Source organism: Rattus norvegicus, chromosome 2 (assembly GCF_036323735.1).
Source record: "Rattus norvegicus strain BN/NHsdMcwi chromosome 2, GRCr8, whole genome shotgun sequence".
Lineage (NCBI taxonomy): Eukaryota > Metazoa > Chordata > Mammalia > Rodentia > Muridae > Rattus > Rattus norvegicus.
In genome coordinates this window covers 54,970,712-54,995,568 of record NC_086020.1, presented here as the reverse complement: position 1 = coordinate 54,995,568, position 24,857 = coordinate 54,970,712, and the positions used below count along the sequence as shown (strand labels likewise).

Genomic DNA, 24,857 nt, shown 5'->3' with positions numbered 1-24,857 from the left:
GGAGAAAATGCCAAGTGCTTCACAGAAGGTCTGAGCTTTCCTCTGAGAGGAGCCTCCTCTAGCTGACAGTACATGAACCACTCACTGGTGCTGAGCAATCCCTTCCAGTCCTTGGGAGTCCTTGTTCAACTTTGTGGTGTCGGGAGCAGCTGTCACAGTGACTGAATGAGACCTGCATCCTAAGATCTAGAGCACTTGAGAGCTTTCACTTCACACCGAAGCACGGTAACCACCAGCACCTACACACGGCAGCTTACAGTGGCCCAAGTTAAGTCTTCAGAAACCACAGCCAGGCATCAGAGCACGGGGTGAAATTCTACAAACATCTTCAGTAGTTAACTGTCCTTTGGTATATAACTTCGTTCATCTTTTTTTTTTAATATAAAGCATCAGAACTCCACAAACATCACACTAAAGGTCAAAGAAAGCAGGAAAGATGTCAGTCAGATGTCTGCCTTGAATTTCCAAAAGTAGCTGTATGCCAAAAGCCTAGAATTCAAGGAATCAGAGCACCGATATCTCATTGAGTTCTTCAGAAATAAGAAAGACAGGAAGGAAGAAGAAAGGAAGGAAGGAAGGAAGGAAGGAAGGAAGGAAGGAAGGAAGGAAGGGAGGGAGGGAGGAAGGGAGGGAGGAAGGAATAAGGAAGGAAGGAGGAAGGAAGGAGCCACAGAAAATTTTACTGTGCTTGATGCTAAACTGTATCTGTTAAAAAAATTTAAAAAAAAAAAAACCTTCATTTAAAGCAGCAAATAACAAAATTGAGGAAGATCATATGGCTCACCTCTTATATACGGAGCCAAAGTGGTCCAACTTTCAAAGCACAACTATCTAATCTACAAGCCTAAGACATTAAATACCCGTAATTACTTAGAGTTCAGTATGCGAAGGTTAATCAAAAGACAGGAGAATCATGTAGGCCTCTGGCTATCCAGAAGGAAAACAAGCATTTGTAAAGACAATTAGCTTTTCAGACAGAACCTTTAAAAGGCTGTCCTGGGAGACATCAACTGCACAAGAAAAAAAATTGACCTAAAACTATTATTAGCGGTTTTTCCCCAAAACATCAGAGCAGTCTTGACATTTTAAGACACTGTTTAAAAATAACAATTTTAAAATTAAAGATAAGTGCTGGCTGCTGTCACGTTTGTTAAGAAAATACTCCTGGTGACTAAAATACAGATGGAAAAAAAATAGTTGTATGCAGCTGTGTACAAGAGTGCATCGGGGGTTGGGGATTTAGCTCAGTGGTAGAGCGCTTGCCTAGCAAGCGCAAGGCTCTGGGTTCGGTCCCCAGCTCCGAAAAAAAGAAGGAAAAAAAAAAAAAGAGTGCATCGATCCAGTTCTTTTTAAACAGGGTCTCATGTATTCTGTGCTAGCCTCAAACTCATTATACAATGAACTTTGGACTTCTGATCTGCCTACCTCCACCGCCAGCCCCAACGGCTGGGAATGTCAAACTATACTGGTGTTGGGAATCAAACCCAAGGCCTGAGGCATGCTAGCAAGCACTCCACCAACTCAGCTGCAACCCAGCCCTGGATGCAACTATTCAGCAAGCCAATAAGTTTAGCACATCAGCAGGCACTCCGTGTTCTTCTGGACACTGTGCACATACATACACAGGCACGTATGACGGTAAGCCATGTTAAAAATGGTCAGACGGCACCTCACCATGACATCCACCTCTGCTGTCGTAATCTAGAAAACAGTCTTTGCCATGCACCGCATTCATTTAGTTTCATTTCTTCTTTATCTGAAGTGCCAAGGACAGAGCACAGGGCCCGAAGCGAGCACTGCGCCTGAGCTCTAGCTCCTGGCATAACCGATTACCCAAGGTAGGAGGTGAGGCTGGGGGCTCAACAGCTAAGGGACAGGGAGGGATGCCTACAGTAGTATGCTCCCCTTTGTCCTATTGTTTTGTTTAACCGTCACAGTACCTGAAAATCACATTTCCTGCCCGGTCTGCTTTCCAGGCCTTCACCAAAGCAAAGTCTCCCGTGATGGCTTCCTCCAAAATAAAGTGCTGACCGCGGAACTCCCTCACCTGCAGGAGTCAAATAAGCACTGTCAGATGTTTGTGCAGGATGAAGACGACTGTGCCCTGAAGAGCTCACACGAGGAACAGAAGCCTAGCGACCCAGGCTTCTTCAGGGAGAGGAAACTCAAGAGACTTCTTCAGAAGCATAAGGCTTTCTCAAAATAGTCCAGGGAGGCTCCAGGCAGAGAATGTGAGCATGGGTCCCACGGTAAATGCAAGTCTGCTGCGCCTGAGAAACTAAAACCTGCACAAGTCTACGTGGTAAACTGTGTTAGTATCCATTTGACTGTGTGCCCCGGTTACCTTTGAGACAATGGATTAGACCCCTCTTTCCTTCTTACCGACCCCCCTCCAAATTATAACGTGTAAGTTACACGAAATGGCTTACCTATTGTTTCTCTTTAACTGTGATCTATAATTAGTGTTGAGAGAATTGAGGATCACAAAAAAAAAAAGCAAATTAGCTTAAAAAGAACTGGAGTGTCACCCTACTGTGCGCACGACGCAAACCTCCTTTTATTAACATCTTCATATACCTCTTTTGATAGATTTTCTTCACATAAAATCCCTGTGTGATTCTTGCATTGACTCATAGGATTTCTGTGCTACTCTAAGTGCTGGTTTTAACGAATCGCATATCTCCAGTCATTAGTGATATAATACAATGCTATTGACTTAAAAAAAAAAAAAAAAACATTTACTGCCTTTCGGGAGAGAGTATAAAAACAAAACTCTCCTGTGCCATTATGTTCTTCCTGTCTTTTCCCCTTGGAGATTGGCCTCTGGGAATTAAAGCGAGAACTGAAACAGAGCCAGAGAGAGCTGGATCTGTTGTGCATAAATGCAGGCCCCGGAAGGCAGAACTCCACTCGCATTCCTACTGCGCCCTCTAGTGGAAAGCAGATTGGGTGCACTTTCTAGAAGCTTCCAACACAACATCGGGGTACAATACCTTCTGCTTTGCTTTGTTTAGGGGTTCACGAGATTTGAGCTTGGGGTCTCATCCCATCACCATATACTCCATCACTTAGGTTCCAGCCTTACTTTTAGAGTTTCAAACACTATTTTGTAAAGGAAAGTTTCTCCAGAGATATCTAGAAAACAGGAGCTATGAAAACCACCAGTGAACACTGACTAATGTGAAAATAGATGACACTAACCGCACATCGACACACAATTATCTTAGAGGTTTGTTTGTGTATTTCAGAAGTCATCTCTGTGGATGTCAACAATGAGGCAGGTAGTGGCACATGATTACAATCCAAGCCCTTGAGAGGCAGAGGCAAGAGGACAGCTGGGGGATTCAAGAGAAGCCTGGGTCAACAAAGCCCCAAAAACTCCAGAACAAAGCTTTCACAAAAGGAAGCAATCAAAAAAATCCACCAGTGATGAAGGCTGTGACGTTGAAAACACAGTATTTTCTAAACACGTTACCTAGCGTTGCCTGCTCTAACCTTCAAAGAGGGAAGCAACAGCTGTACCAAGCTTACTTCTGTGCTCACTTCAAATGGGGTTCGGCCTCCAGTTCATCTTTAGGTTCTTCTTGAGTCCATTCCAATTAGATTTTGCCAGTGACCTCGCATATCTGCACACTACAGCTCATCCTTCTTCCTCTGTCCCAGCTGCTCCTCTTTTTATTTTCCAAATTCACCAGGCTCCCTGATTTCCTCTGGACCTCCTTTCCCATCTTCCACTGCAGCTCTTCCTTTTCTGCATGGCCACTGTTAAAGAGTGGCTCTCCATCCACACAGTGGCCCAGGACACTGTCTAGCCCTAAGGCCTACATGCACGCCATGCCTCCTGCTCTGTAAATTTTCTGACCGGAGTCGCCAAGCACTTCCTCTTGAGTCTCCTGAACTTACGTATACCTCTTCCCCAACAGAATGAGGTCTTTGGTTACCCCATGCCCTGACCATCTCAAAAAGCAGCAATCTTGTTTCCTGCCCTCGTGTCACATGTCATGGCTCTACCATCAACCTCTGACCTAATTCTCATCACGCTGCACAAACTCAACTTCTCCACGTTATCCTAGTGACCTTCACAAGACCTAACTTAGAACACACCACACTCCGTACACATTCCACTAGCTTCTGACCACAGTGGATGAACTCGAAGCTATGAGAGCAGACTGCAGACAGAACAGAAATTGAGGTCAGAGACTGAGGGAGGCAGGGATGGAGAGAAAGAGACAGACAGACCGAAACGCACTGAGAGAGGTCAGAGAAGCTGAGAGATTGATCTTTATAAAAGTTACAAAGGTAATAAAGTCATGTACCAGGCTCCAGACACAAATGAAAAGTTAGAAGAGAGTCTAGCCCTCCGCCGTATCTTAGGGTATGTTAATGTACATTTTCTAACACGCTATCAGAATATGCACTTTTATCATATGCTCCTAAGCTTCATTTTCATTTAGTTCCTGGGGTTGTCTCTCTTATCAAGAAACTTATAAACCTAATTTGGCAGTGTAAAAGTGAGACTAAATATCAAAAATAAATTCTTCAATTAAAGCTTCAATCAATATGGGTTGCTCCCTGAAAAGGAGCAAAACTCCAAATGGGAGAAGACACAGCTGGGACAAACATCAGACAGTGAGGGGCGTGGTCTTTGACCTCCTGTCTCCCCTGCACAGCAACGGTACCAGTTGCACTACGTTCCACACTCATGGGCATCCCCATTTACTAGGTCATCTCCCTAGACATGGAGCCCGAACTGCATCTGCCTCCAGAGACTCCCTTCCTTGAGCCACCAGGACAAAGAGAATGGAAAGGCACTTTTAAACTCAGAACAATGTACTGGTCTGTGTATTTTTTTTAATTGCTTCAAATCTAAACTATGTCAAATACTCTTTCCAGAGGTCTACTGTTGTCTAATGATTAAAGTTGCTCACTCTAAAGTACCCCATCCTACCGCACAGTCTAAATTAGCACAGGCCAGACAATGAAAAGGCTGCACTTATGTCTAAGTGATAAAGTATGAAAGGGATCATTTGGATCTCTATTCCGTTATATAACTGTAACTGTGGCCTGTTTTACATGCTTCCAGATAAATTTCACATTTCTTCTGTTACTTTATTTTCTTTCGGTCATGTTAGGAAATCTGAGCACAAGAGCTTAACATAGTATACAGTAAACAACTTCCAGTTGTTTTTTTCTTTTAATAGGGACATAATAATCAATGGTAAATGTTCTAACATTTGTTAAAGCCTTTTGGAAAGTCAGTGTACTTGCTGGTTCTGTGTGTCAACTTGACACAATCTGAAGTTACCACAGAGAAAGGAGCCTCAGTTGAGGAAATGTCTCCATGAGACCCAGGTGTAAGGCATTTTCTCAATTAGTGATCAAGGAGAGGGCCCAGCCCATTGTGGGTGGTGCCATCCCCGAGCTGGTAGTACTGAGTTCTATAGGAGAGCAAGCTGACCAAGCCAGGGGAAGCAAGCCAGTAAGTAACATCCCCCCATGGCCTCTGCATCAGCTCCTGCTTCCTGACCTGCTTGAGTTCCAGTCCTGACTTCCTTTGGTGATGAACAGCAATGTGGAAGTGTAAGCTGAATAAACCCTTTCCTCCCCACCTTGCTTCTTGGTCATAATGTTTGTGCAGGAATAGAAACCCTGATTAAGACAGTTAACTAACTCTAATTAGTATATTATATATAGACTATAGCTTCCTTCAGAAATTCAGTTAACTAATCTTAATTATTGTTTAGTGTATAAATAATTCTCTTACCCTACTCATTCTAGTTTCCCCCTGTGATTTAAGTATGAGCAGACACTGCAAGCCTCACCTTTTTGAAAATGAATGACTGTTTTATCTCACTAAATGAGTTCACACAGAATCTCTTGGTAAATTAATTTCATAGAATCACACGGGTGGGGAGTGTCTTACCTCTCGTGGCTTGCTGGCAATGGCAACACTGCCATCTTTGTTATATTTGATGGGTGATCCTCCCTCTTGCACCAGGGTCCCATACCCTGTGCTGGTGTAGAAGGCAGGGACGCCAGCCCCACCTGCACGGATCCTCTCTGCAAGAGTGCCCTAGGAATGGACAACCAACAGCCGTGAGAAGCCCACAAGGTGCACTTCGGACAGGGAGCATAGACCCTGTTAGATGTGGCTCCCACTTTCGAGAGGCTCACCGTCCTGCAAAGTGCATAGCAATGTACGAGCTCGTGAATCCCCAGACGAAGGCATCAACTAAAGGTCAATAACCGCCCCATTCTCAATCCACATTGGAATGTAACTGTTCATTTGTCTAGTTGTGCTTTCAGTCTCCAGACCCTACCCCCACACTGGTCTCTCAACACCCTACAAATGCTCACTTGAGTATCTTAAAATCAAATTTTAAACTTAATTATGTAAATTTAGCTCTGTTTTTTTAAATGCTAAATTTTCTTTTACCATGTGTCACCTGTAAGCATATTTTTTTCATTAGTAGCGGTAGGTATGGCAGAGTGGAAAATATTTGCTATTTATTTATTTACTTACTTACTTATTCACTTTACATCCTGCTCACCTCCCATTCCCACTCACCTCCTCCCACAATCCTTCCCCCATCTCTCTTCCTCCTCTGAGTGGGTAGAACTTATCCCCCTTATCCCCCCTACCATGGCACATCAAGTCTCTGTAAGGCTAGGTGCATCCTCTCCCACTGAGGCCAGACAAGGCAGCCCAGCTAGTAGATCCCACAGACAGGCAACAGGTTTTGGGGTAGCTCCCACTCCAGTTATTCAGGACCCACATGAAGACTATGCTGCACATCTGCTACATATAAGTGGGGAGGCCTAGGTCCAGTCCATGAATGTTCTTTGATAGGTGGTTCAGACTCTGAGAGCCCCAAGGGTCCAGGTTAGTTGACTCTGTCTTCCTGTGGAGTTCCTATTCCCTCTGGGGCCCACAATCTTTCCTCCTATTCTTCCTTAAGAGTCCCCAAGTTCTATCCACTGTTTGGCTGAGTGTCTGCATCTGTCTGAGTCAGCTGCTAGGTGGAGTCTCTCAGAGGACAGCCATGCTAGATGCCTGTCTGCAAGCATAACAGAGTGTCATTAATAATGTCAGGAATTAGGAGAAGCCCTTGGTCCTGTGAAGGCTTGATTCCCCAGTGTAGGTGAGTGCCAGGGCAGTAAGGTGGGAGTGGGTAGGTGGGTGGGAGGGGGAGCATCCTCACAGAAGCAGGGTGAGGGAGATGGAAGAGGAGGGAACCAGGAAAGGGGATGACATTTGGAATGTAAATACATAAAATATCCAATGTAAAAAGGAAAGAAAGAGTGTCAGGAATCGGTCCTTGCCTATGGGATGAGTCTCAAGTTGATCTGGTTATTTCTTGGTCACTCCCTCAGTCTCTGCTCTGTCCCCCAGCCCTGTATTTCTTATAGACAGGTTAAATTTTGGGTCAAAAGTTTTGTAGATGGGTTGGTGTCCCCAGTGCTCTGTTGGGGTTCCTGCCTGGCTACAGGAGGTGGCCTCTTCAGGTTCCACATTCCTAATGCTGTGAGGCACAGCTAAGTCACCCCCCATTGATTCTTGGGCACCTCCTTTGTCCCAGGTCTCTGTCTCTTCCTGGATATGACCTCCCCACCCCAGTCAGTTGCAGATTCCCATTTACTCTCATGGCCATCCCTCCTGCTCCTGATCCTGAACACCTCCCCCAATTCCCTCCCCATTTCCTTTCCTACCCAGTTCCCTCCCTCCACCTGCCTCCTATGACTGTTTTATTCCCACTTCTAAGTGAGATTCAAGCATCCTTGCTTGTGCCTTCCTTCTTGTTTAGCTTCTTTCTGTCCATGGAGTATAGCATGGGCATTCTGTATGTTATGGCTAATATCCACTTATAAGTGAGTACATACTATGCATGTCCTCTTAGGACTGGGTTACTGTCTCGGGGTTTAACTGCTGTGAACTGACACATTGACCAAGGCAACTCTTATAAAAATAACATTTAATTGGGTTGGCTTACAGGTTCAGAGGTTCAGTCCACCATCATCAAGGCAGGAGCATGACAGCATCCAGGCAGAGATGGTGCAGGAGGAGCTGAGAGTTCTACATCTTCATCTGAAGGCTGCTAGAAGACTGACTTTCTAGCTAGGATGAGGGTCTTAAAGTCCACACCCACAGTGACACACCTACTCCAACAAGTCTACACCTCCAAATAGTGCCCCTCCCTGGGCCAAGCATATTCATTCTTTTTTTTTTTTTTTTTTGGTTCTTTTTTTTTTTGTTTTTCGGAGCTGGGTTCCGAACCCAGGGCCTTGCGCTTCCTAGGTAAGCGCTCTACCACTGAGCTAAATCCCCAGCCCCCGGCCAAGCATATTCAAAGCGCAACAATTATCTCACTCAAGATGATATTCTCAAGATTCATCCATTTGCCTACAAAATTCATGATGTCTTTGTCTTTAATAGCTTAATAGTATTCCACTCTGTAGATGTAACACATTTTCTTTATCCAGTCTTCAGTTGAAGGTCATCTAGGTTGTTTCTAGTTTCTGGTTATTACAAATAAGGCTACTATGAACATAACTGCGTAAGAGTCTTTGTGGGATGGTGAAACATGTTTTGGGTATTTGCCCAGGAGTGGTATAGCTGGGTCTTGAGGTAGAACCATTCCCAGTTGTCTAAGAAACTGCCAAATTGATTTCCAAAGTGGTTGTACAAGTTTGCACTCCCACCAGCAAGGGAGGAGTGCTCCCCTTGCCCCACACCCTCACCAGCATCTGCCCTCTTGAACTTTTGATCTTAGTCATTCTGATGGTTGTATGATGAAACCACAGAGTTGTTTTGATTTGCATTTCCCTGATGACTAAGGACTCGAACATTTCTTTAGGTGCTTCTCAGACATCTGAGATTCCTCTGTTGAGAATTCTCTGTCTCGCTCAGTACCCATTTTCAATTAGGTTATTTGGGTTGTTGGTATGTAACCTCGTGAGTTCTTTATATATTTTGGATATTAGCCGTCTGTCAGATATAAGGTTGGTGAAGATCCTTTCCCAATCTGTAGGCTGCCGTTTTGTCCTATTAAGAGTGTCCTTTGCCTTACAGAAGCTTTGCAGTTTCATGAGCTCTCGTCTATCAGTTGTTGACCTTAGAGCCTGAGCCATCAGTGATCTGTTCAGGAAATGGTCTCCTGTGCAATGAGTTCAAGGCTATTTCCCACTTTCTCTTCTACGAGATTTAGTGTATCCTGTTTTGTATTGAGGTCCTTGATCCACTTGGACTTGAGTTTCATGAAGGTGATAAATATGGGTCTATTGTCATCCTTCTACAAGCAGACATCCAGATAGACCAGCACCATTTTTTTTCCATTGTATGGTATTGGCATCTTTATCAAAAATCAAGTGTCCACAGATATGTGGGTTTATTTCTGGATATTTGATTCAATTCCATTTGATTAACTGTCTGTTTCTGTACCAATCCCATGCAGTTTTTATCACTATTGCTCTGTACTACAGCTTGAGTTCAGGGATGGTGATAATATTTGTAATGGTGACACCTAGCACGCTAAGGCAGGAAGATTGCCATGAGCTTATGGCCAGCATGGGTTACATAACATGTACTAGACCAAACCAGGCTATGTAAAGTTCAAATTTACTTTAAAATTTATTTTATATCATTTCATAAGTGTTTTATTTATAAAGTTATCTAAGCAAGGAAAATTCAAAGCCAAGAAAAATATGGCATATGGGAAAACCGGTTGTTAAATGCTGGGAGGGGAACAGTAAGTAACACAACAGGTTACTACAGGCTCTGAGGTGGTCTGAATAGGAACGGTCCCCACAGACTCGTGTGTTTGAATGCTTAGCCCACTAGAAGAGCTGCTATTAGGAGTGCAGCAGTGTTGGAGGAAATTATGTCCCTTTGGAGGTGAACTTTGAAGACTCCTATGCTCAACCTATACCCAGTGTGACACACAGTCTCCTTCTGCCACCCAGGGTTCAAAGTGTAGAACTCTCAGCTCCTCCAGTGTCATGTCATGCCACCCCATCACTGTCACGCTTCCTGCCATGATGATAATAGACTAAACCTCTGAAACCGTAAGCCAGCCCTAATTAAACGTTTTCTTTATAAGAGCTGCCATGGTTACGGCATCTCTTCACAGCAATAAAACCCTAAGATTTGAATATTTGGTCCCCAGTTGGTGGAACTGTGTGAGAAGGATTGGGGGAGTGGCCTTGTTGGAGGAGGTGTGTCACTGGGGATGGGCTTCGTAGTTTCAAAAGTGCATGTCATTCCCATAGCTCTCTCTGACTCCTACTTGAGGATAAGAATATAAGCTCTCAGCTGTTTCTCCAGGGCCGTGCCTGCCTGCTGCCTTGCTCCCCACCATAATGGTCATTCCCAGCTGTTTTAAGTGTGAGAAGCAAATTCCTGTTGTTTGAGCTACCCAGTCTATAAAGGGACTTTTGTTTTGTTTTGTTTCATTTTCCTATTGAAACCCAAGGAGACTAGAAACGCATATATTAGCCCATTCACACAACTGTAAATAGAAATTGGGTAACAGTGAGCATATCCCAGCACTCTGACGAGAGGAGGCAATAGTACCATAGGTAAGCTGGTATGACTATCATATCGCTAAGCCTCAATTAGAAAGAACAATCCCCTATGCCTGTCTTCTCCAGACTAGCACGTATCTGATCATTTCCTTTTACAAAATTCTGCTACATTCCACCCTTATCAACTTGACAAAACTGTAAAGGGACATTACCACAAGGCAGAATGGTGCGCTCAGTTGCAGAGACAAAGGCAGAGTGTCTAAGGTGGAACACTGACACACTGAGTGTGGAAGGCCTGGCTTTACCCAAAGGGCTTCAAAAGTTGCCTTCAGTGGATTAGAATTGGGGAAACAAGTGCAGACCTGGATTGTGCCAATGGCTGGCTCTGTCATCAGTCCCTGAAAGACCTGGGCTCTGAGCCCAGCACTTGTGTGAAGCACTTGCACACTCAGACAAGCTTCACTCTCCTGACATGAGTCAGCAGGATTTGAGTGTTCAAAAATTTCCAACATGACATTCATAAGATCTGACTTTTAGGACAATCTCAGACATTTCCGCAGGTCCTTTTGTTTGCTTCTGACTCAACGGACATTGTAGTGTCATATTAAAAATTGTATCCAGCAGCTTGAATATTTTCTACTTAGAAATACCTAATCTTCCACAGATCCAGAAAACATTAATCCTCCACAACAGAAGTGACCTAAACACATAATCTCTTGGTTTGACCAAATACCATCTCTCTGTCCTAAACAACAACAAAAATTTAAGAATGAAAAAAGGAAGTTTTCTATAAACCAGTACTGTGAAACAACAGCAGAGAGATTTCCTTACCTGAGGTGTCAGCTCTACTTCTAGTTCACCCGATAAGAACTGTCGCTCAAACTCTGCGTTTTCTCCCACATATGAGGAGATCATGCGTTTTATCTGCTTAGATCGAAGTAAAAGGCCCAGGCCGAAGTTGTCAACCCTGAATGGAAAGGAAGGGAGTTGATAACTATGAGGCCATCTGACAAAACACTATTACCACTTGGGTTCTTTTTTTGAGATGTGAAATTTTAATACTTTAGAAGAAAAGAAATCTAAAGAATTCTAGCCACATTTTCCTTCTAGCCCTTACCACTGCAAGACCATCACAAGGCTGCTCTCCTTCCTTCTTTTATAGATGAGGAGAGTAAAACTTAAAAGGCTAACAGGGATCCCAGCACTTGGGAGACAGAGGCAGGTGAAGTTCTAGGTATGAGAACTTCACTGGTCTACATAGTGAGTTCTAAGATAGACAGGGCTATGCAGTAAAATCCCATGTCAAATCCCCCCAAGACCTCAGAGAGTAAAGGGCAGAGCTAACACCGTGCAGCCCACATTCATCCTACAGCTCCAGCCACACGTTTATTCTCTCTCCCACTGCAAAGTGATCTTCAGATAGAACCTAAGCAAAGATGCTTTGAAGGCATCCCAGAACTCTGTGCAGGGGCTCCCTGTGTTCAAGTGGAAGGGACAGGTCCTGCATTAGGAGAAAGATGAGCACACTCATTGAAATAGGACCCAAATTATACATAAGTCTAGGAACATTTTTTCCTATATCATAGACATTTTACCTGACAATATCTACATATTTGAATGTTCTCAACCCTCTCAAACAAAAAGATTGCAGGTAGCAAAATTAATCCTATGTTTGTTACACTACATATATTTTGGTTTAATATTGTAAAGATTTCAGTTTCTTCTTAGATATGGGCAAATACTATTGACTTTTTCTAGATGAAAATCCCCTGATGTATATATTTCCTCTTCATTTCTATCATATTTTCAAAGAAAAAAAAATTGTACCTACATCTTAAAGCACAATTCATGTGATAAGGTAGACTAATTACTGAATGGAAGCTTGCCCCTTCCAGTCAGCTTCCCTGCCTACTCACTGGTTTTGGACATTCACTGCCTAACAGAGAGAGAAAACAAACTTTGTGGGTTGGTTTGTCTGTCTGGGACAGTCTCCCTACGTGATGTAAATCAGCCTGGAACATAAGACCCTCCTACCTCGGCCTGCCAAGTGATGGGATACAGGCCTGACTATAAAATACTATTTTTAAGGATGAAATACATTTTAGAAGTGAAGATCATACTGAAACAACAGGATAGGATCATATAACAAAGATGTGACTGTATAACTGAGACAACAAAGGAATAATTATATAGACAGGAAAAACCATGTCAGTTTGCAAGGGCGTGAAACAAAGAATGTGCTCATGTGCTAAGACAAATGTATACCAATCACTTAAGGGAGTGGTGGCGGGATGCTGTTAATATTGAAAAAATAATCTATTGACATTGAAAAAAAATATTCCCAAGTGCTACTGAGTCATCAGTTCCTCTTGGATCTTTACCAAACCAGAATTCATGCTTAATGTTCACTAAAAGACATATATAATATAACCATCAACGCAGTGTCCATTACAGGAAAAATGAGAGCCTCTAAATGGCCCATCCACAGAATAGGTTACAGTCTATCCAGGCAATGAGTCTATAGAGCAATGAGACTGCATGATGGACCAGCACTAGCCACCATGGACAGACTCAGGCAGAATGCTAAGCTCTATGCACTTCTTTTAATGAGAGCTTCAGACTTTCGACAGGACTGCTGTGGGTGGTCCAAAGTGTCCATAATGTAGATGGGGCAGGAGGATGACAGCAGTGACTGCAGGCATGGGGAAGGGGGCTTCCTGGGGACTGGTCCTGTCCTGTGTCTTTGTACAGGTGTTGGCTATATGGTCGCACAGCTCGTGAAGTCCCGTTGGTACCTCTGCATAAGGTCAGTTTTCTATACCACTCTATACTTGGTATCTATGGTTTTGTTAAAGGATAAAACTGCAACAAAAGTCCCAAGGTGGGGACTCTGAAGAGAAGTGGGGAGGGGACAATCGGGGGAGGGATTTGTAAGGGCAGGACTGGGAGAAGAAGAGGAAGGGAAGCTTCGATTGGGATATAATGCAAATAAAAAAATAAATTATGAAGAGAAAACTGCAATGAGATTGACCATGAAATCCCCTTAGGAACAGCAGCCTGTGTTTCTCCTCTTGATGGCCACGTTCACGTTCTGATGGCCCCTGTCACATGCAGCTCGTGTTGTCTGCACAACAACTCATTCATCTGGCAACCCAGACTGGGAGCTTACTCCACCCTAGAGGAGGGATGTCCGCCTGTACGCCTACAGCCCCGAGAAGGCCCGTGCCTGTCCCTGCGCAGTTCTGGGAGTTCAGAGGAAATAAACAGTAAGCCCGTAATTACACCAGGGTGAGGGATGTGTTAAGTGGTGTCTTTGTAGTTCGTGATGGGAACACAGAAGCTCAAGGACGGTGGATGGAGAAAGGGGGTGGAGAAAGTCTAGTCCACCTGAGGGCAGAAGGTCATACAGAGGGGAAAAATAGACAGAATCCAAAGGAAAACACAGTTTCAGAACACAGTCAGAGATGGGATCCCGAGGCTACAGGCTCTTGCTCAGGGCTCAGCAGGAACTGGATGGGGACTAGAGGCAGGAGTGGGAGGAAGGCAGGATTGTGATCTGCCTGGAAGGACTTCATCCTGAAGGACAGAAGACGACCATTCAGCTGAAAGGTGGTAGGCTATACCATGAAGTCCTGAAAATGACATCAAAGGCAGCGAGGTCAGTTAAAAGGCTTGAAGACACAGTCCAAACCACGGTGAGCATCTGAACTAAGGTGGAGGCCACAGGAATGGAGAAGAGGGGGTCAATCAAGAGACACTGGGGAGATGGTTCACCCAGATGAGCTGCCTGGCAGAGACACTGATCTCCAGCAGAACTGTGGCTTTAACCTTGGAACCTAATGGAAGAGTGAACTGGGGCTAATTAATCTAATGGCCCCTATCGGCATCAACATCCACATGATTAGCATGCAAAGGCTAAGTGTGGCAGCCGGTGTGACAAAGCACTAGCATTTCTTTCAACAGTCACTTGCCTCCTCTCTGTTACCAGGCTACCAGTGACCATTTGGCTCACATGGCTCCTTCCTAATCTGTAGGCTCACTCTTTCCCTCCCCCACAGCATCCTATCCTGTATACCATATCCCTCAAGGTGCATATTTAACAAGGTACTGCTAATTAGTATTCTCTGCTTATTACCCACCAAGGGCACAGAAATATTTACATAATTTATACCCAGTCTCTTTTTTTTTCCACAAGCAAATTAAAGGCTAAGTAACATGTACTTTTCCTGCCTGGTGTAGTTTCCCTTGATGAACTCCAATGAAGTCCATAAAGGAGATCGCACACAAGATTGATTTCACCTCGCCTAGGACAAAGACAGACGCTGGCAGGTCTGTGACTTCTCTATCCAATCTTCCCCGGCATATGGAAGACAGTAAGCAAACCCCTACCCAGATATGATTCTACTTTGAATGTCTTTAACGTTATGGGGGGGGGGGGGGGGGGAACAGCCTTATGGGTTAATAATATACTTGTCCACTAGAGGTCTCCAGATACCAGAGATACTGTCTTCCCAGTGAGAAAAAAATTTCTGTTGTTTTTGTCCCTCTGGTTTTCTTTCTCCTTCCTCTTCCTCCTTCTCTTTTCCCCACACCCTTCCTCAAGTGTTTGTTTCTAACCTGCTCCTAAGGCCCAGGCCTTGCTTCAGGTGAGCAATTCTCCTCCTAACTTAACTTCTTTCTGCAGCCTGGCCCGCAGACCTCAGAGCAACACCCTCTTGGAGATGGTCAGAACACCAAACGTGATCTTTAACTCTCTACCCACCAAATCTGTCTCCACAACCTGTTTAGGAATCAAGCCACATCTTGCTCCCGCCTCTACCTGGTACCCTCTTACCTGGACACCAGGGCAACTCATCTGTTTCTGCTTCTGCCTCTACAATCAATTTTGAACATGGCAGATAAATAACACCTTGTAAAACGCAGAGGTGGAAACAGGACAGCACTCTGCTCAGAGTTGTTATTCATTCAGAATAAAGCAAGGAGTTCTATAGTAGCAGGCAAGGCCCACTAACTGCTTGCCTTCTATGTCCCTGACCTTAATTCCTTCAGGGTTATTCTTCTGTCATTTCTGTCTCTCTGTCGTCCTTTTGGCTCCCCAAGCCCTACCAGAAATGTTTCCCCAGGGGCCCGTGCTTGTCTCTGAAACTATTCTCTGCATGGCTCCTCTCTCACATCCTTCAGGTGTGGGCTCGGAGGTTACCTTCGATTGCTGATAGAGGCCTCTCTATTTGGAGGTTCCCAATCCTCTTGCTTTTACTCTGTTTCTTTTTTTACCCCATGGTACAAACTTTCCAATGTATCAGAAAAGGTGCCCAGGTAATACTCTGCTGTTGCTTTTGGCTGCAGTGGTGGTGGTGGTGGTGGTGGTGGTGGTGGTGGTGGTGGTGGTGGTGGTGGTGTTTTTTGTATTGTTTTGTTTTGTTTCGTTTTGTTTTGTTTCTTCTTTCATTTCTGCATCCCAAGCACCTGTGAGCTACACAGCACATACAGGGGACTGCAGAAATACTTGGTGAGCACTTGTCAAAAGAATGTATTACTGCATTCCATGTGCCTCTTCCAGCCAGAGCTTCTCTAACAGAAACAAACTATTCTGTGACTAAGTAGCCTGACAAAAAGCAACTTAGAGAAGGAAAAAAGCATTCATTTAGCTTAGAATGCCAGGCTATGGTCCCCCACTGCAGGAAAGACAAGGCAGGAAATTAAGCTAACACAACCACAGTCAAGAGCAGGAAGGGAATACCACAGGGACCCTTGCTCCCTCTCAGCTAGCTTTCTTCCCTCGTAGGCTTCAGGATGCCCTTCCTAGGAAGTGGTACCACCCAGCATGGGCTGTGCCTTCCTCCAATCCAAACAGTCCCTCAAAGATATGCCTATAGGCCAAACCGATCAGGATAAGTCCTCGAGAAGATTCTCTCCCCAGTGAATGATGGCTGACATCAAGTTGACAGTCAAAGCTGATCACCTCAATCACTCAGTATTTCCCTGTGGATCCACTGCTGGCTTCCAGTCTGCTCGGTAGACAGGGTGGCCAGCATACACCATGAACCAAGGAGCTCTCTTGCCACTGCCTCCTGCTTGGGCTGAGTCTAGGGGAGATACTTTCTGGGAGAGTAGAGGCTAGAGAACAATGATATCAGGATCTGTAGTACTCAGGCTCTTCCCCACCTTCTATGTATAAAACTTCTAAATGCTGGCCCTCTTCAGGCCTCACAGGCATGGGCCAGTGGCAACAGTACCCTTCTGTTATTATCTACAGAGTTATTGAAGGGTCACACTGTTTTCATTCCGCTATATCTGTCCTTTTAAAGGAGCCCCTTTGGTAAACTCCTCAGTTACCAGGAATAATATCCAGAGCTGTGACTAATAAAATCACAATCAGAAAACGACCCATGAGGGTGGATACAACCCATTTGGCTCCTGTAGTTTTAAATATCCGAAGCTCCCTCCAAGCCTACAGAGTCCACTCCAAAAACCCAAACACAGTTGGTCATTCATTGACTTGGAAATTTTTCTGCCTACTCTTTCAAACCTCTCTGTTTATTTTTGCAACACATTACACATTTTAACTTGGCTCTATTTAAAGATGACCTTCTGTATTTGTTGATCTTGGCTCTGGGACTGACTATGTATTTGGCCTTTGCTTTGTTTTAGACCAGTCTCCTGGCATAGCAACCAGGCAATGCCTAAGATTCTCGACAACTGGACCAGATAAAGAGCTAACGCTAAGGCCTTGAAAAATCTACCAGATAGCTTACACAGAGAGCTTGTCTTTCTGTAGCGCCTCTAATCCATGACCTCATCAAACCCACTTTCTGATTATAATAGCATCATCACTGATGGATATAAAAAGAAAATAAGTAAACTACGTCCCTAACATCTAATAGCTCACGATACAAAGATTAAAGATGTGTTCTCTAAGGCAAATGGGGCCACGCCATTTCTAATAGAGAAACAAGCATGTAAAAGCCTGTGTGCCCTTTGATATTGACAGTGATGCTAATGGACTCTGTGTTCCTTGATACTAAAGGTGATGCTGGCAGAATTTCCAACAGACTGTACTGCTTACCTCCAGAGGCCAGCATTTCTCTAGGATACCTAAAGAAAGGAAACTCTGGGTTTTGTAGTATAGGACATTTTAGTGATTAAAAGAACTCTCTAACGCAAAAATAAAAATCTATGGAGATATGTGAATGTAATGCAACACAAAAGTCATCTATTTTCTGAAAATATTAAATTTCTAAATCCTAAATTAAACTTCTTGAAGCCAGGCATAGTACCACAAACCTTATAATCCCAGCACTACAAAAGTAGAAGCAGACGGATCTGAGTTCAACGGCAGCCAGGACTACATAAAGAATTCTTTTCTCAGGAAGCAAAATAAATAAATAAATAAATAAATAAATAAAACAAAAAAAAAAAAACAAAAAACAAAATGAACAACAAAACAATCTCTTGAATATCTACTTTCTAAAATTTCACTTATTGAAAATAACTATTTTAAAATTTTTAAGTGTTGGGGAAATTTCACTTCCTTTGCTTTCATCTAGGAACACATTTTAATCTCAATCACACAATTTATAATCACCCTGTTAGCATTAAAAGTTTGAAAATCAAAGAATAATGTTATGTGTGGATGTAAGGTTTAATCCCACGATGTAAATAAAGCCTTTCATGAACTAAGTACATAAACACAAGTACACATCACTAGACACCCAAACAAAATAACAAAACCCTAAAGAATGCTCAGAGTCAAGACAACATGGCCAGTATCTGCTCAATGAGGTCACCAGAGCTGCAGCTGTAGAAATAAAAAAGGAATATGGCATAGCAGAGTCACTTGCTTTTAACTCCAGGTTTGAAGACACTGGCACACAACTAGAATTTTTATTTTGAATGATGGTCTACTCACTGCACTCTCAAACTTCCCTCATCTGATTAGTATGATATGAGAAATCAGTAGTATACCTACTTACATATTAACTAAGTGAATTAACCTGGGGACCTCCCACAAGTAAGAGGGAGTCTTCCATAGCCCACTCTTTTACATCTATAACCCAAAATAATACTGTCAGGAAAAAAGTAGCATGGATACCATAACATGCCCATTTTGCCATTGACTCTGAGCTAAACGGCTGGCATATAGTTTACTGTGAAACTTTTGGTTCACACTGACTTATAACCTGAAGATCATCAAAAGAAATGAATAAATTCTCAGCCTTTTCAACTTTTTAGTCAACATATCAAAATATTCAGAGGTGTGAACCTCAAGAAATTTTTATCTCACCAAGGCCAACAGTTACTCTCTTATACAAAAGTGTTAGGTAGCCATTTTCTCTGAACTGAAACATTGCAGACTGGAAGGAAGTTCATTAAAATGCAGGAAATTTTAAAGAGAGACTGTTAAGACTCAGGAAATTAAAATAGCAAAACAACAACAAAAAACAAGTCTCAGGGATTCCCTGAAACTTACCAGATTCACAAGTCCCCTTTCAGCCCAAGGTTATGTAAATACTAAGAACTGCTGAGAAGATTCTCCAACCTGTCAGGCTTCCTGCAAGTCAGGGAGAGAGCTCCAGGGTTGCAGTTTTTATGGGTTCAACACCCATGCTACAGTGAGCTGTTGGTGACATGGATGCCTTTGAATGGTCTGTGCTCTGGTAAGTCCTACCCATATTCCTGTAAGTAACTCCAAAAAACTCATGGATTCTTCAGGCTAGATGCCAGTGGTATCATTAATTGCCTCTGTCTACCTTCTGATCTCTATTGAACTTGAGGAGATATTTGTTCACATCGCCACATGAAAAGTGTCCCACAACACAAGGTAAGTGCTCTGAACTTTGAGAGAGACTTCTACAGATCCTTCCACAATATGAGCTCTTTCCAAATGAGCTCTTACCATCACTCTCTTCCGAGAAAATCTGCACTGTTTATTCTCAAAGCCTTTATCCTAATGAGCCAAACTGCTAATTCAGTTACGTTTTTAAACGTCTTAAGATAGTTAAAGTCTTACATCCATTTGTTGGAAGAGGGAGGAGAGCTAACTGTTTTGCATACAATTAGCTTTTCCTGACATCACCGAATGTACCAATATGTGTATGTATGCCTTTTTAAAACAATGGCTTATTATGACCACTTGATTTACAATCCTACTGCTAAGTTGACAGCAAGTCCTTCACATCCAGTCAAGACCAAAAATTCTTTATGATCAATGTATGTCTTTATATGGTATTTGGAGTAATGATATCCCCAAAAGAAAAAACTTGAAACAGATTTCAAATTGATGTCCACCTTTCTTTATACATAATAGACTCTAATACAAAGAATATAAGGACCAACTTCAAAAAATGTTTTATTCTGACTTACAATATACTTTACATGTTTTTAAAAATAAAAGTTTATCAGAAAAACATATAAGCCATTAATTTACATATTTATATAAGATAAAGCAAAGCTCCTTCACTTATAATTATGAAATGTGGCATCAAAAATACATGGATCAGTATAACTTTGTTGGACCTGATGGCACAGGCCTAAAACTCCACCTATTATGCAGGCTAAGTCAGGAAACTCATTAATTCAAGATCTCTTTGGGCTACAGAGAGAGCCCAGGGCTGGCCTGGGCAATTTAGTGAGCCCTTATATCAAAATCAAAAATAAAAACAGGAGGTTGAGGATGTAGCCCAGAGGTGAATCACTTGCCTAACATGAAGGACCTAAGTTCAATCACAGTGCTACAGGTTAGGAAACAAAAAGAAAGAAAATAAACAAGAAAAGAAAAAAAAAAAACGATTAACTTTCCCTCTTTCCCTTACTACTCACTTTCCTGTTTTGTGAGAAGGGCTCAGTGCTTGGCCTAGAAATCATTTATTATCCTCCCCAGTCTCCTTAGTGATGGGATTCCAATCATGTGCTACCATGTCCAGCTAGCTGCTACCTTAACATATTACTCTTAAAAGTAGAGGCAGGGGTTGGGGATTTAGCTCAGTGATAGAGCGCTTGCCTAGCAAGTGCAAGGCCCTGGGCTCGGTCCTCAGCTCCAGGAAAGAAAAAAAAAAGTGGAGGCAAATTTAATTTCACTGATAGATTTTTAATATTTTTATAGTTTCATAAATGAGTACATTATTTATGTTATCTCCACCCCTCACCATCCAGCTTCTTCCTTCCCCTCTCTCTTCCCACCCCCCAAATCCCTCTTGGATTCATGACCTCTTCTCCTATAACTGTTGCAGATAGGTGGTAGATAGATAGATAGATAGATAGATAGATAGATAGATAGATAGATAGATAGATGGATGGATGGATGGATGGATGGATGGATGGCAGGCAGGCAGGCAGGCAGGCAGACAAATCCTACTGAGTTTATTTGGTGTTTCTTGGGTATACATGTGTTTAGGCTGGCCACTTGATACTGAATAATATATCAGGGGTCTCATCCCTGATTGATGATTATCTTTCAAATGGCATTCTTTCTAGCTACTCATTTCAGAAATCCACTCACCCTGCATTGTTGCTGACTGCAGTTAGATCCTTCACTCCGGTCTTCAGCAAAGCTCCTATGAGATTCTCTGGAATACCACACAACCCGAAACCTGCAAAGCCCAACAGGGAAACAATGTGTGCCACGTAATGTTCTTTCAAACCTTGTACACTATGCTTAAGAGAAGAGAGAAGCATAAAGCATGCTGTTAGATGCAATACGGCAATTACACAACCGTGCCTTACCAACTCAATAAACAGCCGTCAGTCATGCTACTGGATCTCAGTGCTTCAAACCACAATCTATCATCAGAAACCATTGTAAAGGCTGTGACTATAAATGTCAGTTTTACTTCCTCAGAGGAAGGGATGGGACGAGAGACATACGCAGTGTTTATGAATACATGGCTTGGGCTGAGCTCGTAGCATTTCTATCTAACCTAAGCCTAGGCCTGGAAGTTTTCAGCCTCCACACAATCTGATCGTCCGCAAGCCCAGACCTCGAAGGCTTCAGCTTCCAGTTCCATCTGCTAACCTAGGCGTTTCAGCCTCCAAGACTTACTGCAGAATAAACTCACTCCTTCTAGCTCTTTCTGAACGCTGGCTGGCTGTTTCAGCTCAGCTGTTCTGGCCTCAAACTCTAAGCAGATTGATTCAAAATGGCTTCTCTCCGCTTCTGACTGGGTGGCTGTTTGGAAAAACTGTCTCTGAACTCCATGAACTGAACTGCACTGACTATACTGACCAGAGTGGAAGGAAACTTCATGAACTCAACTGCATTCAACTGAACTGCACCAAACTCGATTGAACTCAACTCATTCAACTCAACTGAACTCAAGTGAACTCCACTCCACCTCTCTCCCTGCACTGTTCTTAAGTCCTTTCTTTCCTGTTTGTTCTCCTGAGTCTGACTTATTCTGTCAAATCTTTCTCTGATTCCTCACTTTGTCTGATCCTCAATTAGACGTCATTTTTTAGGAGTCTGTATTCTAGCAGATCACACAAACCTAGGTCTTTGGATGTGATCCCTTGCCACAGTAGCCATGATGCTGAATTAAAATTCCTTTACATTTGACTAAGGAAAGGCCAAAAATTATCAGTTCATATATGTCATGTGCTCTTTTCCCTGTTCATAATTCAAACCACATCCAGTTGTTTATTTAAACATTCATTTTTATGCATCTATGTTAGTATTTTTTACAGAACTAGAGCACTAGGCCAATAAATTTCATTTTTTATATCTTTAAAATTCTTCCAGAAGTGTTGGGTTTAAGATGGACATTCAGTAAAGAGCAGCCCTAAAATAAAACTTGACTCCATATACAAGAATCAGGAAATTAAGAGCTAAATCTAAGGCAGCGGTTACAAAAGACAGCCCAAAGAAGTAGAAGTAGCAGAAACAGAATATAGGAGGCTCAACAACACAGAGACCCTCTGCTCTCCAGCTCAACAAATAAGGAACAATAATGAGTGGCTGGGGAATCTGACAAGACGAGGGACGTGTCTCAAGTTCACCAGAATTCCCAAGGATATAGGATCCATCATGGTTCCTGATCAGATACCTGAAGTTCAGACTTCCAGCTTCTCGATTATAATCAGAAAAGGGGGATAGAAAAGTATCGTAGTAAAGTGCTAATCTTTCAGGAAGAGACTATGATAAATATCGTGGTGTGTCATAAGTAAGACGGTATATCAGAGTTAAGTGTTAAATAATTGGCACTTGCAACTATATCACTTTATCACATAACCAAAGAATATTAGCATCAAGAGGAAAACAGCCCCATTACTTACCACCAACCAGCAAGGTTGCACCATTAGGAATATCTTTTACAGCTTCCACGGGATCTGTGTAAAATTTGGTGTGGTGACGAGTACTGACGGAAAAGTAGCAGGCACACCCCTGAAAGATTGAAAACATTTCCAGTGAACAACCATTTGCAGCTTGACTTCACACATTTTAATTGACAAAACTGTAAGTCTATAGTATATGACATCACACTCTGACACATGTATTCACTACAAAATGAGTAATTGGAGTTTCCTAATATGGCATTACCTCACTCATTCTTTTGTGGTAAGAAAATTTTACAACTACTCAAGAGTTTTCGAGTACAGTCCCTGTTACAGATCATCGCCATCACAAGTAATAGATCTCCTAAAGATCTCCTAAGCTTATTTCTCCTAGCTAACTGAAACATCGTGTCCTTTGACCAACATCTTCCCAACTCCTTCAACTTCTAGCCTCTGTAATATCATTTTACCGTTTCTCTAACACTAATCTCTCTGTTTCTGTGACACAATTATATCTGTAAAGAGTTGGGCCTTAAGTGGTTTATCTTTGACAGGATAGACATGTTCTATTCACAGGTTCTCACCAAGGTCCCTTGGATCTACATCTTCTATTACAAAGGAAAAGTCTGTGTCACTTGTGACTACCCCCCCAGAAGAATAAAAGGTGCGGAGCATGGCCGTGTGTGCCTTTAATCCCAGCATTTGGGAAGCAGAGGCAGAGGCAGCAGTCTACAAAGTGAGTTCCAGGACAGCCAGAGTTACACAGAGAAACCCTGTCTCAAAAACAAACAAACAAACAAAAAAGATAACTCACATCCTGGGATGGAAACTCACAATATTAGTGACACTGATCACAAGTTCTGACAGTAGCCTAGCCTTCTATTCAACTGACAAATACTGAGACTCTAGCTGTGCCAAGTTCTTCTACACCATTTCTCCATATTATGGTGTGACTACTGCTGTCTGGAGAGTGTGGTAGTGTGGTCAGTTCCAGGTGATAGGGAAACTCTAAAGAGACAAACAGCACACCAGAGGACACCCTTCCTTATGCTGCTATCATGGAAGCTGGAGAAAAGGCAGCAGGCCACCACTACACGGAGAGCTCGGTTAGCCACACCAGTGAACTATTTGGCCCACTGTGGCCTGTAGATGATTTTTATGACCTCCAAAGCCCATGTCAGAACTGGGTCCCTGGGTAAGTGTTGAGAGGCAGTAGGACTTGCAGGTGTGTGAGCCTGCATTGGTGCTGCAGGGTCCACTCTTGCAGGAGTGTGCAAGTTCCTGCTCATACTGAACTGAACTGCTAACTGTCAAGGCGAGGCTTTTCTAAAGCGAGGCTGCCTCTCCTGCACATACTTGCTTGTCCCTCTGCTCCTCTGCCAAGTTATAAAGCAACACAATGCTTTCACCTGAGGCAATCACCAAACCGTGGACTTTTAGTCTCCGTTAAACCATGAGCTAAATAAACTTGTTTCCTAAGTACCGGGCTGAGAAGTTTGTTATAGCAAGGGAGATGGGCCTCAAATGAGTCACTGGGTGAGGATTCATAAAACCAGGAAGTTATTGCCCTGCATAGTCCATCCACAATGTGGACAAGAGAAAAGAAGGAAATGGGTTCTATGGTAACTAATGACTCATACTAACAAAACTTCACTTTATTCCCACTATATATTTAATCTGAAGGAGTGGAGAGAGGAACAGCTGTGCCCTGACAGACAAGCCCAGCTATAGCGTCCCACCCACTGGACTACCCAACGGTATTTCAAACAGCTAGGACCTGAGATTGTCAAAGTCTATCATTCTTTTTTTTTTCCTCTAAAAACATTTTAAGTATCTATCAATTAGCACAAAAGACCATTTTATGGGATCTATAAAGTCAAATGAGCAATAATGGTTGAGGTTCCACACATGACCACGTGACTGTCATTCCTCTAAGTTTCTATTTTGGTCAAGGTCAGGTCAGGAGTTTGCACACTGCCCAAAGCCTGGGACATAAGAAGAGGGAGAGACAAGGACTTTGAAAGGGCTTAACCACAAAGGACGTTCTTCTCTTCCTGTCCTCAACTGGT

The 24,857-nt window shown here is 43.0% G+C and overlaps 1 protein-coding gene across 1 annotated transcript in view; it reads right to left on the bottom strand.

Annotated features, from left to right (window-relative positions):
• Nucleotides 1-24,857, bottom strand: part of Oxct1 (3-oxoacid CoA transferase 1) — a 148,340-nt gene that overhangs the window by 116,735 nt on the left and 6,748 nt on the right. The window contains exons 2-6 of the mRNA NM_001127580.1: nt 22,789-22,897; nt 21,020-21,110; nt 11,353-11,488; nt 5,924-6,073; nt 1,941-2,047 (exon numbers count right to left, since the gene is read on the bottom strand). Of these exons, the coding sequence (NP_001121052.1) occupies nt 1,941-2,047; nt 5,924-6,073; nt 11,353-11,488; nt 21,020-21,110; nt 22,789-22,897 (593 nt within the window). The remainder of the gene's footprint in view (nt 1-1,940; nt 2,048-5,923; nt 6,074-11,352; nt 11,489-21,019; nt 21,111-22,788; nt 22,898-24,857) is intronic.